The sequence below is a fragment of the Artemia franciscana genome, chromosome 20, assembly GCF_032884065.1.
Source record: "Artemia franciscana chromosome 20, ASM3288406v1, whole genome shotgun sequence".
Classification (NCBI taxonomy): domain Eukaryota; kingdom Metazoa; phylum Arthropoda; class Branchiopoda; order Anostraca; family Artemiidae; genus Artemia; species Artemia franciscana.
The window spans coordinates 29,478,265-29,493,715 of NC_088882.1; the positions used below are offsets into that span (position 1 = coordinate 29,478,265).

The 15,451-nt window shown below is 34.2% G+C and overlaps 1 protein-coding gene across 3 annotated transcripts in view; it reads left to right on the top strand.

The window, feature by feature from the left end:
• Window positions 1–3,543: 3,543 nt before the first annotated feature.
• The window catches only part of LOC136040092 (Golgi to ER traffic protein 4 homolog), a 49,835-nt gene continuing 37,927 nt past the window's right edge, over window positions 3,544–15,451 (top strand). Inside the window, exons 1-2 of one of the 3 annotated variants that reach the window (XM_065724179.1) lie at window positions 3,544–3,624; window positions 11,120–11,248. In XM_065724179.1, coding sequence (XP_065580251.1) covers window positions 3,620–3,624; window positions 11,120–11,248 — 134 coding nt within the window. In that variant the 5' untranslated portion in view covers window positions 3,544–3,619. Of the gene's footprint in view, window positions 3,678–3,798; window positions 3,843–11,119; window positions 11,249–15,451 lie in introns of those variants that run through there. The other 2 variants (XM_065724180.1, XM_065724178.1) reach the window with 2 other exon arrangements.

A 15,451-nucleotide genomic window follows, 5' to 3' on the forward strand; every position in this document is an offset into this window, starting at 1 on the left:
GTCTTTGAGATGACACCGCCCAGCCCTCAGGACAACGGTAGTAAGTTATGACCGGGGGGGGGGGTATATAAGGTTTATATAGAAAGGTTGATCGTATAAACTTCGGAGGAAGTTCCTTGGATTGATAATCAGATGTCGTATTCGAGCGATGTGGGCACAATGTATTTTTTAGGACGAACCAGGGCACTTCGTGTAGAAATAGCTAATAGCACATTCGATTGGAAATTGAAAGGGCTAATACCCTTATTAATAGTCAGAAGTGATTGGAGGGCAACTAACCCCCTCCCACACCCACCATTTCCCAAACCATTCAATCAAAATTTTAAGATAGCCATTCTGTTCATTATGTTTAAAGATACAAAAATTATGTCTTTGAGGAAGACACCCCCCCCAGCCTTCAGGGAAAGGGTTGTAAGTTGCGCCCTGTGGGTATTTGAACTTTATTCAGAAAGGGTGATTATATAAACTTCAAAGGTGGATTATTGTATCGGTAATCAAAAGTTCTATTTTCTTCGTTAATATTCTGAGTGATATACAATACAAATTTTTGAGGTGACAAACTATACAAATTTTGAGATGGCAATTTTTTGTCATAGAAACTTCTAAAAGGGCTTATTAGATTGAAAATTGAAGTGGATAGTACTCCTTTTAATAATTGGAAGTGATTAGAGGGCAACTAATGCCCCTCCTACTCCCACCATCTCCCCAAACTCATCCAATCAAAATTTTAGATAGCCATTTTGTTCAGCGTAGTTAAAAGGTCCGGAAATTATATCTTAGAGGATGAATCCACCCAGCCCTCAGAGCAAGGATTGTAAGTTTTGCCCTGGGGATATATAAAGTTTGTATAGAAAGGGTAGCCGTAGAAACTTCGGAATGGTCTCATTAGATTAAAAATAAGATGCTTTTCAGAATCAGAGTGATCAGAGGGTGGATACCCCCCCCCCCAAAAAAAAAAAATTAGAAAAGTATCCAATTGAAATTCTGAGATGGTCATTTGTTATCGTAGAAACTTCGAAAAGAGTTCATCTGATTGGAAATTGAAAAGACTAGTAGTGCTCTTTTAATATTCAAAAGTGGTTGAAAGGCGACTATCCCCCCCTCCCATGTCCAAAATTTCCACAAACACATCCAATCAAAACTTTGCAATAAACATTTTTTTCAGTGCAGTTTAAAGGGCCGACAATAGTGTCTTTGAGGATGGCAACCCCCTACAGCCCTCAGAGCAAGGGTTGTAACTTATGCCCTGGAGGCATATTAAGTATATATAGATAGGGTGATCGTATAAACTTCGGAGTTTGATCACTGGATCGGTAATCAAAACTTATAGGGCCCTATTTAAGATTCATAGTGATCAGAGGGTGGACATCCCGTCCCCACACCTTATGTTTTCCCGAAATTTATCTGAGACAAATTTTGAGGTGGCCATTAGTTGTCTTAGAAACTTCAAAATAAGTCATTCTTTTGGAAAAAAAGGCTAGTGCCCTTTTTAATAGTCAAAAGTGATTGTAGGACAACTAATTTCCCTCCAAGGCCTACCATTTCTTCGAACCCATCCAATCCAAATTTTTAGTTAGCCATTTTGTTCAACAAAATTGAGAGGTCTAGTTATGTCTTTGAGGATGTAAAGCCTCCCCCCAGAGACATAACGGCAAGGGTTGTAAGTTATGCCCCGAGGGCATGTAAGATATATATAAAAAGGGGGAACACTTTGGAGGGGGTTCATTGGATTGGTAATCAGAAGTTATAGTGCCCTTTTTAGAATTCAAAGTGATCAAAAGGTTGGCACCCACCCCATCCACAGACGCCTTGCATTTTCCGGAAATACCTTAGATAAAAATTTTGAGATGGCTATTTGTTGCCGAAGAAACTACGAAAACATATCATTCGATTGGAAATTGATAGAGCCAGTGCCGTTTTTAATAGTCAAAATTGATTGGAGGGCAACTAACCAATAAACTTTTGTTCAACGTATTTGAAAGGTCTGGAAATTATGTCTTTTAGGATGAAGACCCCTCCCCACAGCCCTCAGGGCAAGGGCTCTAATTTTCGCCATGGAATTAGGTATATATAGAAAGAGTAATCGTTTAACTTTTGGAGGGGGCACATTGGAATAGTAATCAGAAGTTTTAGTGCTCTTTTTAAGATTCAGAGTGACTGGAGGGTGGGTATCCCTTCCAGACCTCTTACTTTCCCGAAATGCATCTGATTTTTATTTTGAGACGACCATTTGTTGTCGTAGAAACTTCGAAAACAGCTCATTCGATTGGATATTGAAAAAACCACTTCCCTTTTTAATTGTTGAAAGTTATTGGCGGGCAACTAACTCTCCTCTCACGCCCACTATTTCCCCAAACACATCCAATAAAAATTGTGAAATTTTGTTCAACGTAATTGAAAGGTCCAAAAATTATTTATTTTTAAAGATGGCACCCTTCCACAGCCATCAGGACAAGAGTTGTACGCTGGGCCCTTGGGACACAACGTACACTTTAAGATTAAGGGTTAACGGAGGTTGGATACCCCCAACTACAACACGTAGTTTACAAAAATTCTTCTGATACAAATTTTGAGATGGTCAGTTGTTGTCGTGGAAACTTTAAAAACAGCTCTTTCAATTAGTAATTGAAATGGCCAGTGCCCTATTTAATAGTCGAAAATGATTGGGGGTAATTAACTCCCTTTCTTCGCCCGCCATTTCCCCAAACATACCCAACAAAATTTTTATATAGCCGTTTTGTTCAGCGTAATTGAAAGGACCAGAAATTATTTATTTGAGGATGACAACCCCATAGCCCTCAGGGCAAGGGCTTCAAGTTAAATCCTGAGGAATATAGGTGCCGTGCAAGTGATCGGGCACATTTTGATTTAACTTAATCCTTTCCGACTCTGGTATCTGTTTTTTGTTATTGTTCACTTCTTGTTATGGCTAATTTTTGGGAAGAAATTATAGAAAATATAAAGAATATTTTATCGTCGATTAAAATGTATACATTTTTAGTCAGGAAATAGTAATTAAAAAAATATATTTTTAAGGATAAAATGTGTACGCTTAAATTATGAAAACATAGTTTGGTGACAAAAACTAGGATACTACAATAAAAAGTTCAAAAAAGCTCTATTTTAGACTTTTATGCTACAATCCATGAATGGATTAATGAAATGCATTGTACCACCCAACTTTAGTTTGTTTTAACACAGTCACACCTTTAGCTGAAAGATGACCCCTGATTTTGAATTCGTTAAGGACTTTAAGGACTTAGCTTGTCATAAACATATATAGTCTCAATTTAGGCAAAAATCTGTACAAAAAAGCTGAGTCTTGAGCCTCCTCATTCATATTTTTTAACTTTCAATTTCTGCACTGAATTCATAAGCCATACTTGGTCGGTCTCATAGAATCATATTCTATAAAGAACGCTGGGTGTAAAAAGAAAAGCTTGGAGCCTAAGCACGACTACCACTAAACCCTAGGTGAATGGCCACTTACATGTTTCCAAGTCTCTGCTAAAAACGTTTCTGTAATTTCGCTTCAGGTTTTATTTTAAAAAGAGCTGGCGCTCCTGTTTTTTCCAAATTTATGTTTTCCGATTCAGAAGAACTAGAGTATTCTGCTTGAATGAAGTACCTCAAAATTATTTTAAGCTTCACAACTTTGCTCAATCCTAATTTATAAGGTTTTAAAGATATGCTAATACATAAATAACAACAAAAGACCACACTGCCTTTCCATCACAAACACCAAAAACAAGAAGAACAATAGGGAATTTTTCAAGACAGTGGGAAACAAATTAGAACAAATATTTTGGCCCTATGTCCAAGGGCTGTCTTCAGCAATACAAGTAAGAAAAAACAAGGTAAAATTCTAGTTAATTGACTTCTTGCTATCTCAAAAAGGGTTTGGGTTAGGAAAATGAAACTTTCAGGGATGAAACTACAGACTAAAGTATGTCACAGGAAGGTATTTTGAAGTAACTACCTCCACTCCTTCTCCCTCTAGAGGGCCCTGATCTTTGATTACCTTTAAAAATATGTGTTATAAAAGTGAAACCTTGCAAAATAGATCTTCTGCTTAATTGAAGTACACAAAATTGTTTTCAACTTCATAACTTTGCTAAATTCCATTTTATAAGGTTTTAAAGATATGCAAATACATTTCCTAAATTTTGGAAAAAACAATGATATGGCTCAAAATTCTACTCAAATAACAGGAATTGTATTTTCAGAACTAAAGGCAAAGAAAAAGCAACTAGTAACTGAAAATTAAGGTAAAATGTTGTTTTGCAAAATTTCAATAGGTATAGACCTGTCATGTAGGCAAATTTCAGGGCCCTCTAGAGGGAGAAGGAGTGGAGGTGGGTACTTTAAAAATACCTTCCAGGGACATACTTTAGCCTGTAGACCCATCCCTGAAAGTTTCATTTTCCTAACCTAAACCCTTTCTGAGATAGCAAGAAGTCAATTAGCTAGAATTTTACCAAAAACAACTTACAAGAGGATAAAATCAATAAAACTAAATGAACAGTTTTTCAAAACAGTCCCAGCATCCTTACCTCAGTGAAGTTCAACCAGGACTGATAAATAAATTGTTATGAAACAAGGCAATTCATTGAAAAGAAAGAAAATGATTTAAAAACACATTTTTAATGCCAGCCAAGCTTTTTTTGCAGCTTATCTTGTAGGTCTATTTGTGACAGGTTCTGTTTTAATATCTATTGTTTTTTTATAATATTTTGTAAGGTCATTTTTAATTAAATTTGTGTATAGAGATCACAAGCTTACAAAATATTATAAAAAACCAACAGATGTTAACACAGAACATGTAGGACATTTCCACTTGCATTTGCAAGAATACTTGATACTTAAGTAAAAATTTGGAGTACTTGTTGCAGCACTGCATACAACAAATACATACTAAATATTTAATTTTGGCTACATATTAGCACATTAGGGGGGGGGGTAAATAGAGCAATGTGCTCTGAAATAATATTATCTAGTATTTAAGTTAGGCAGTCTAGCATATAGTCTAGATAGAAAAATATTTAATTTTGGCTGCATATTAGCACATTAGGGGGGGGGGAGTAAAGTAGAGAAAAGTGCTTTCAGGAATGATATGAGTTAGTATTTAAGTTAGGTAGCCAAGCATATGGCCTATATAAAGAGGCCTAAGTGTATAGGTTTCCTAAATTGTGATAAACTTGATTTATCTTAAGTTTGGGTTTACAATGCTTTTTCATTGCTTTTGTTTCTGAAAATACAATTTGTTGTAGTTCAATGGAATTTTAACCATTTTTAGTGTCTTTTCCTAAAGCTAAACATAAATTTACAAATCAAGAGTCAAAGTATTAGTTTAAAAAATTCTTTGCCTGTGTCTTATTTCAGCATTTCTTAAAGTCTAATTTCTATAATCAGTCCTATGGTGCTTATATATTACACTGCCAATACACAAGAAGTGAATTTAGGTTAATCCCAATGAAAAATGCCAAACACAATGAAAATATAACACTTTAGAAACAAATATGTCACAAATTATATAATTCCAATGTATTCTAATAGGTAATAGGTTTGTAATAGGTCTAATTCCAATAGGTTTTGTTTTTTGTAGTTAAATATCCATTTGTTCTTTATTTTTCTTGTGTTTGTGTATTCTTTTGTAGTGTGTTTTTTGCTTTTTTATCTTATACTCCATCTGTTTCTTTTAATGGGAAATAAATATATACATACATACATTCTGTCACCTGCCACTTGTTATCTGCTGATTGTAAGCTAATTGTTTCTTAATACAGACTGATAAAACTGGTTCATACTTGAGTTTTACACAGTAGAAAATTGAGTATTGGTAGTATAATACATAAGTACCAATCCTATAATTAAGCCATTAAAATAGTGGTGCAATGTTTGGGAAATTCTCATATTAGGCTAAGAACCTGAGAACTTAGGCAGCACCTAACCTTGAACAGATATCTTGACTAAGGGTTATCTTTTCTAAACATAGACAGGAGACTTCTAATCTTGGATATGATGTACATGGGTTTAGATTATTCGGACTGGCTGATAGTTAGGACTAGACTTGTCAGGACTGACTGACTATGATCTTGAAAAAACATTTTTTCATCATTTGAATGTAGGCTTCAGTTATCCCTACACCCTAGCCTATTCAAACAAATGAATGAGATTTATTTACCATTTTTATATAACAGTTAATAAACCAAATAATAATTAAAAGTGGAAGAAAAAAAATAATGAAATGCAATACAGTTTATGGCTTACTCTGCTGTTTTTCTGTTTAAATTAAAATAAATAAATATTGTCATTATCTGATGGTGATATCTACCATTATCTGATGGTGATTTCTGATGGTGCATGTACTTACTGACACAGCAAGAAAACATCTAATTTTAAAATTTGTTTATTCCAAAGTATCTGACTAAAAGATAATCTCTAAAACCAGCTTCTGAGGAGAGAGGGGGGGGGGTTCAAAGGCAAAAAAAGACATGGCTAAATTTTATCCTATTCTAGATTGATCAGAAGGACGAGGTATACACAAATTTTAATTCTGCTGGCCCCAGTTTCTTTGAAGATGGTTAAGAAGCTAAGTGCTCCTGATATGGATAGTCTGGGTTACAATCTCATTGCCATTAAGTGTCCATTAATGTTAACACACATTCAGCTCTTGCTCCAGATCCATTCTTATTCTCAGTCATTAGTTCCAGATAGTTTTCTTTAAGGAAATCATAACATAGGTTTTGAAAAAGGGAAAAAATTCAGGTCAGTGTTCCAGGTATCAACCAGCTACAGTATCACGTTTCATGAGCAAGCTTTTTGAGTATGCTATCTTGCCTGAAATTCAGACTTAGGGAGATTTTCTGATGATCAAATGGGGTTTAGAGTGGGTTTTGTTTGTCCTCTAGCCCATTATATACATGACCAGCTGTTGGTTTTGGCGTAAATGCAAAAGAGGCTGCTTTATTTTTCTGTGATGGATATTTTAAGTGCATTTAACAATGTAGCACATCTTCAGGTACTTCGTTTCCTAGTTTGAGCAGGTGTTAATTTTTTTGTTGTAAAGATTCTCCAGTATTGAAATTTTTTTTTGTTGTAAAGATTCTCCAGTATTGAAATTGTAATTTATTGTCCATTTGCAATGGATGTCTGATATATCTGAGCCAATCACAGTTAAGAAGGGAGTCAGGCAAGCTGATGTGCTGTATCCATGTATTTTTGAAAATGTGCTTGTTGGTTTTCTGCAAATGTTGTGTCCTATGGTGTTTTTAAAAATGCTAGTGTTAGTCATATTAGCCAACATATATTGATGATCTACTGTTAGTTATCTATACTAGGTAGGCCTTGCGAATAATCTTTGCATTCTGACTGATGCTATGGGCAATGTTGAACTTTCTGTAAATGCTTCTAAATGCAACTTTCTTTGTTTTAATATTTCCTTTAGATGTGGTTATAATGCTACTCAAGTGTGTTTCAACAATGAAATGACAAACTTTTTTGGGTACATGATTCTGGTTGCTAGTGTTTTACAATGTATCTTATATGATGAAATCCTACCAAATTAAGGAAGGGATAATTGTTGAGGTTTGTGTGAATTTGACTTCAGTTTTTGCTCCCCAACAATTTTGTTTCTTTCTGGTTTTCAGCCTCTAATGTAGTGTAAAGACGTTTTTAGTTATGGAGACATTATTTTGAATATTGTAAATTTTTGTTGTATCTACCTAGATAGTATAACTGCTGAAAGATTATTTCTTGTTTTGAACATAAGCACCAGTGATCCTCTTGATTGTTTACCTCTTGATATAGTGATGGGGATATAGTGGACATAGTGATATTGTTTTTGTTTATGTAGTGCTTTTGTTTGATGTCCTTGCAGGATATATATGTATATATATATATATATATATATATATATATATATATATATATATATATATATATATATATTCATTTTTGTAATATTGCAGGTTAATATTATACTTGCCTACTTAACTAAATCAGAACAGATAAAATACACATACAAAATACAATACTATGTAAAAATCATAGTTCAGATCAAGTAGACCTCTAAATATATTCTGTTTTTCAATTAGGGATGTAAGAGGATCTGCAGTTAAACTACATATTTTGTAGTTGCTCTTGAATTTTCAGCTCAGGGAGAGAGATGAAGAAAGTAAGCTTAAACTAAATAGTTTAGGTTAGTTTTTCAATTCTTATGTCATTTTCAGTCTTCTCAGACTTTAATTATTAGAAAATTCCTTTCAATCCACCAAATACTTCACAAATGAAGACTTTAATTTTGTATTCTTTGTTGACCTTGCTTTGGGTGGAAATGGGGTACTGATTAATGAAATTTTCCAATAATGATGTCATTCTCAGTCTCCCCAGGCTTGAAATAACAGGAAACAGCCTTCCAATTATATATTTTTTATTTATCTGTTATATTATTATAATTCCACAAATGGCATTTTTATCCCTTCTGACCTTGCCTAGGATGGTAGTGGTTTATTAAATGATTGAATTTTTTAGTTTTAACGTCATTTTTGGTCTACCCAGGCTAGAAATAATAGAAAATAATCTTTCAGACTACAAAATGCTACAAAAATTAAAATTCATATTTTCATCCCCCTCTAACCTTGGCTTAGGATGGAAATATGGTGCTAACTGTTTTGGTCCCCCCGGATTTGAATTGATAGGAAATGACCTTTCAATCTAGAAAATATTATGGAATTTTAAATTCATGACTTTCCCTCTTTTTCCTGAAAAAAAGGTATTTCTGTACCACTGGTTTAGGCCAATTTTGGATATGTTAATAAGTGAACTTTTCTGAATATTTTGGTACCAAAAATATTTGTAAAAAATGCCAGGCTCAAATGCCAGGTCAAAACTGTATTCTTACTGGACTACTGTAAAATGCTTAAATTTAAATCTGTAAGGACAGTAAAGTTACTAAATCTATGGAAAGTGGACATAAAAAATTTAAAAATTAAATCATTATGATAATCTGTAGGCATTTAGTAACTGACTTAAAAGCTTTTTCATAGCAGACCAGCTAGATTCGTAAAGAAGTTCTTTTCTGTGTGAGAGAAACTTTGACATGCAAATTATCATCATGAAATCACTTTCTCTGTAACAACTCTGAAAAACTCACAATCAAATTTAATTCCCAGGACAATATAGTATTTCAGTAATGCTTCAGACTCAAATGAGACTTGCACTGTTCTTGAATTTCTAAGTATCTAAACTCCAGAATCCCAGGCAAAGTGGCTGCTTGAGCTTCATTTTCAAATTCAATACTGATGCTGCATATTATTCTGTAAAACTTAGGCTTTCTTTTAAAAATAATACAATCAGGAAAAGAACCCTCTAGATCAGAGAAAAACATTTTTCCAAATTCAGTCAGTAGAGTAATAAAGATCAAGTCCTTCTTATTTATTTGATACAGCCCAAGCCATACTTGTCTAACTTTTTTTACCTGATAAATGAATCACCTAATGAGGCTGATGGATTAGTGACAGTAATAATTTCTTCTATATCAAAATCTGCAGGGGGAGGAGAAAGCTAATGAGAAGCAATTCAAGGGGAGGGGTGCCCAAGTTGACTGGTTACTTCAACTGTGAGTATTGTATTTCAATCCTTTTAAGAGAAGTAATGCTTTCTTTTCTTGAGAAAAGAAAGCTAGAAAAGACTTCTCTAGCTTTATACCATATTTACTAGCAAGTTGATCCAATCATACTCTGGAATCAATAAAGGAGGGCTCTGGATGGCCAAGATATAAATATGGGTCATTTAAGATTTTTCTGGTTAAGATAAGTAACCACTTTCATAATGTCTTGTTGTAGGAATTGCTGCAGCCTTTCCATGTCTTATTCCAGCCTTTCCCTTTGTAGAATTTCCAGTAAATTTTCAAACCAATTTTTGTAATCACCAATGTAGCTGTGCTGTAAAAGTCAGCCATTGTTTGCAAATGCAGAAAGATGGAAAAAGTAGGTTATAGTTCACATTAATATAAGAAATCCCTTCTGTAATTAGGAAAGCATTTGGATGGTCATAGAGTAAATCTACAAACTGCTTTCAGGCAAAATTACCCTGTCTTCATTTGGACAACAATTGTCACTAAAATTGCCAATTATAGGTACTTGTTGGCTTACACCCAAGAGTGAATCTTGAGAAGTAGGGGCTATGGCCTTCAGAGATGTTTCAATATTTATTGAAGAGTTGGGATTCTCACTCTCACTGGGGTCACTAGAAAATTTTGTAACAGTTTTGCAGATAGGAAAAATTCAATTAAGAGTACTCTCTCAATCAGTTTATAAAATGATTGCAAATTTCAAAATTGTTATCAAAATGATCACAAAGGTCATGCACTAAGGAAGTAGAAAGGAAACTAATGATTAGTTGGGAAATTAATCAATAATGAAAGTCATAACTACCACCACAGATTTTACTTATAATCTTTGAGATTGCAGTTCAAGAAACTATAAATCTGAACAAGCATCAAAGTCTATTATCAATTAATTAGGCTAACATTATTACTTTCTAGTCACCAGTGTAAATGTAGTTGTCATATAGCTATATTATAGGTAAATATCTGAAGTCTAGGTCTGTTGTGTTGTGAAGTATATTAAAAATAAACATCATAATAGCTATGGTCACTTAATTATTTAAAGTTCTCTGTAAGTTTTAGACTCAATAAGTCTAAAAATAAGGTGATACACTCCAAACAAAGACTTCAAGGTTTAATTAGACTCTAGGTTTTCGTAATGTTTGATTGCTTCACTTTTATCTTATATAGTTTTGAAACTGTATAGAAGCTTGCAAATTTTTGATAGTGGGTAGTTGTATATTTCAAGGGTAAATTGTTAATCATAGGAAAAAGTTTGTTGGAATACATGCTTATTTCAAGCATGTACCTTTGCTATGAAAATTCGAAAGTTCTCATTTAAAAGCTCACTTGCTCTGGGTTAGAAACACATAGCTTTGGAAGTCCTCTGACACCACTAATTTAAAATTGTGTCAGTGTTGTCAAATTTAGCAGTGTTGTCAGTTGCTTGTTGTCAAATTCTTTGTATTTTCTTTTTAATATCGTATCACATTAAAAAATGTATTTTTTCAGAATCAAAATGGAAAGTCAACAGAACAACAGAACTGGGGGAACTAATAGAGTGTTAGAGAAATTGAAAGCATCACTTGAAGCTGGCCAATTCTATGAAGCTCATCAAATGTATAGGACTCTCTATTTTAGGTTTGTCATTTCTAGATATATAATTAATTAGACTTATTGATGTTATATGTCATTGCAATTTGAGTTCTTTACTCAGTTTTTCTCTTTATTTTTAGCTTTGTCTTGTTTGTAGTTTTTGTATTAATAATCTTTCGGAGTAAACTGGCTCTTGTGAAATTTAATTAAAGAGAGAAAATTACTCCACACATAGATACTGAATTTTTCCAGTTCACACCCATAATTCTTTTTCAATAAAATAAAAGAAAGAGAAGTCTTCTAAAACAATACAAATTATGTAATATACATATTGGAAAATCACAGTATAATACAGTAGCGAAATGTTTCTTCAAACATGACAAACATTTCTTTGTCAACGTGATCTGTGTCAAAAATTTTCAATGGAGAATATAGGACTTTTCGCTACTATGTATTACCTTTACTGTGTTTGAAAATTGACTTCCTGTTCCTTTAGCATTTCGTTGCACAAACTGAAGTGGACCTCGGTGAAGAGGCTGACAGAAGGATTAATAGCCCCCCCCTCCCGTCTCTGGGATTGGGAGTAGTTCACTATTGTAAATATTTCCTTTACATTTATTTGAATTTATCAATAAAAAAAAAATAGAAACTAACTCCAGGAGGTCATAAGCAAGTAGAAGTTAGATATTTTTGGTTCCAAGTTTCGACTCCAATGAAAAATTTTAGAGGGGAAGGTTCCCTGTGTTGACAACTGATATACCCTAAAAGTTAAAAGTGCTACTTAAAATGTAATTTTATATTGGCATAGAAGACTAACTATCTAGAAGCTATGCTTTAGTTTTACTTTTGCATTTATTTTTTGTTTCTTGACTAGTAAACCAGCTAATGGTGTATTTAATTTGCTTATCAAAGAACTTGAGAAAGAAGACCCTGATTTTTATTTGATTACTACAGGATGTATTCTGTTCTGTTTAACAAATCTTGATGGTATGCTCCTTTCTGTTTACCAAAGGTCATTCAGATGGTGTGTACTTAAAAAATTGTACGCAATTATGTAGAATAGTGGTTGACTAATGAAGTCTTTCTGAAGCCTCCCTCGGTGATTAGCTCATCGACTTTCCATTTTGTCGCATTAAATAATCTCTGTTGTTACAGTTGCAACTTCTATTCAAATAGGAAAATATAGCAGACATGGCTGAATGTAGTATCCTCCTGGATTGAATACTTCCCACGTTGACTGTTCGCTGTCCAATTTATGACAAATGTTGCAATGTTAAAGACAAGAAATATGAGTATTAATTGGATAAGTTCGAATACAACATTGATGAGTATAGTGCTTTCGATTTTCTGTCACGGTTTTGAGTTGCATCTAAGATCTTGTTTCGCCCTAAGCTCTTGAGATAGTAAGTCCAGAGTCTCTTGGGCTTGCATGGGGGTATCTTTTTGCTTTTTATCATTCTTGGTGTAATACTTTATAAAGGCAATTTTCAGTATTTTGAATAGTGGGTATTTGTTGTTGAATTACTGACATATTGAACAAGATATAGTAAGATATGATCTTCTGGTGCCATTGCTTGGGACTATTGAGCGATATATCAGCTATGGCATTTCCAAACTCGAGAGAAATAACTTTTCTCTGCTGGAAAGGATGGTGTGAGCTTTGGAAGATTTCCCTTGACCACTTTCTTTTGTATCTTCCCTGTTTTGTTGTGAGATCGTGGCTGCTAAACAATCCTCTTGATCTTTTGATATGTATCTGTCGTCAAATTAGGCTACAAAATTTCTACAAGGGAAGGGTATACATTTCATCAAATGCTTTAATTTGAAGTAGGCTAATATTTTCTGATCAACTTAACAAGAGAGCAATGGCTGGGATTTTGTTAATTTTGACAAGGACTTATTGTTATGAAATTGTGTTGAGAGAGCAACACTTTGGTTTTGTCGTTTTTTTTTTTGTTTTTTTTTCTAGCACCCCGATTTCAGTTTATTCCTAGAAAGTGGTAAGGGTCTAACCTTTGCAGTTTTTACGGTAAGTGTGGACCTTGGCCGGATTGATGAATATGACTTTGCATTTTGGGAAGCTTTGTAGAGCTCTTGCTTCGGGCCAAAAAGGATGGTTTTTGCCTGTCCTTGAGCAAGAGCCTATCATGTGTGAAGTGGTTTGGAGTTTTATAGCCTATGTGACAGAGAACTATCTTAAGTTATGCAGCGAATCTTTTGTTTCATCAAACCATGTTTCTGCTTTCGAGTGGAAAGCTCCGTTCTAGCAGGCAAGCAGGCAGGCACCAGTTTCAAATTGAAAATGGACTAAAATCTATAAGTGTTAAATATATGCGGCAGTTACCTGGCCCCACAGCCAATATATCTTCTTTGAGTGATAAATAGAAAAAAAATACAGAAATAAAAAAGTTGGGACCGAAAGTACTGCCATCTATTATTTCTACCCATTTCTGTTCGTGATTTCAACTGAATGTATCTTTCGGTTTTTTGCACTTGGGATTGCGGTAAACTTAAACTTTAAAATTCTCTCGTTGCTAAAGAAATTAGTGCTTATCCTTTGCTCCTAAGTGGTGACTACGTAAATGGAAACTTGGCATACGGCAAAAAGTCAACTTTTGAACTAAGACAGATAGATTTTTTTTCGACGGCAATCTATAGCTCTATAGCTTTTTTTTCGACGGCAATATGGGCTGATCAGAGTGTATGTCATTCATTTTTTGGTAGAAAAATTCCTTCATGAGATATACCAGTTTGAAAGTTTAAAGGGGTTGACAACTTCAATAGTAAGGTAGACCTACACACTGAAACCAAAAATAGGCCGAAACCAATTGAAAGAGATATAGGGGAATCTTAAGCGGTGATTAAGTGAAGGGATGGAGCTCAAAAATCTCATGTTAAAATTGAAAAATTATATGTAAAAAGTACTCAAGTAGGCCTATTCATTGGCGGAAGATACCGCTTTTAATATCAGGCCGTAGCTTCTTGAAGATGCTACAAAATGTTTGCTGGGATTTTGCTCTATTTCCTTTAATTGCTTACAAAACTTAGAAAGTGTCTTGCTCTTTTCCACAAGTGTACTCTGTGAAGGATATTGCTTTTAGAACAAAATCGGTACTACCATGAGTAGAAGACAATAACCTGTAAGATGGTTTCAACCATTTTTTTATATATTTTCCTGTTTTCGAACAGTCCCTAGAATATTTTCGGCTACCTGAAATTTTTACAAGTTTTTTTCCAGAAAGAATCGTTTCATATCCCCCTAGAGACCAAATTGACAAGCTGGTATAATTATCCTGCTATTTCCGCCAATGAATAAGTGCTATTTGAGGGGTTTTTGACAATCAACGGTCTTTAGAGAATTGAGAGACAGAAGGCTATCCTAACTTCAATTATGAAGCTCGAAGTTTTCAAGTTGACTTAATCACAGCCTTAAGGAACAGTCGACTGTTAGCTCATTTACATCTTCTGCAATGAGGGGCTTGTAACTTGTGCTAATTGGTGTACCTATTATTGCTTCTTGTGTATTTAATGGTAAGACAAATTTGGTTCCAGCGGTAAGACATATAGGGGAGTTGTAAGTAATAATTGGCTGTTAGGCTACAATCATCTTTAGCGGTGAGGGGTTTGCAACTTTCGCGAGTTGGTGTACCTAGTATTTATATTAAGAACTTCTACAGATTAACAACTTCAGCGTTTAATCGCAGCGAGGAAACAAAACCAAAGTGTTGCTCTCACAACACTTTACTCGATGAAGCTGAACAAAGGTTGCCACAACACCTCACGTTGCCTTTGCAACGTAGATCTAGTTGCATATTTGTTTTATATATCATATTCCAAATAGCTTTTTTTATTTATTATTTACTCTTTGAAAACTATTTTAGCAGGCTCATTACTCTAGAACGTTATCTCATGTAATTGTGTGAAATTAGTTTTTTTTTGCTATGTGATCAACTCCTTATGTCAGGGGTTATGGACTTTGCTTCCGCAACTGTTCAGTCCTCTGCTTATTTCTCTGCATTTCAACAGAGATTTATAGTGCAACTAATTCCTGAAATTTTTGATGTTCTGTTGGGTTTTTTTTATTATAAGTACTCTTGTATCGAGTTGACAAATTTGAGTTCATTGCTTTGGTCAGAAGGTGGTCAACCGGAATTTTGACGGAAAATGATAGCTTGTGAGTTTTGAGGTAATATCAATACCAACCTTAATATGTGGTGTAGACTGTAGAAACTCGACAACTGAGATGGA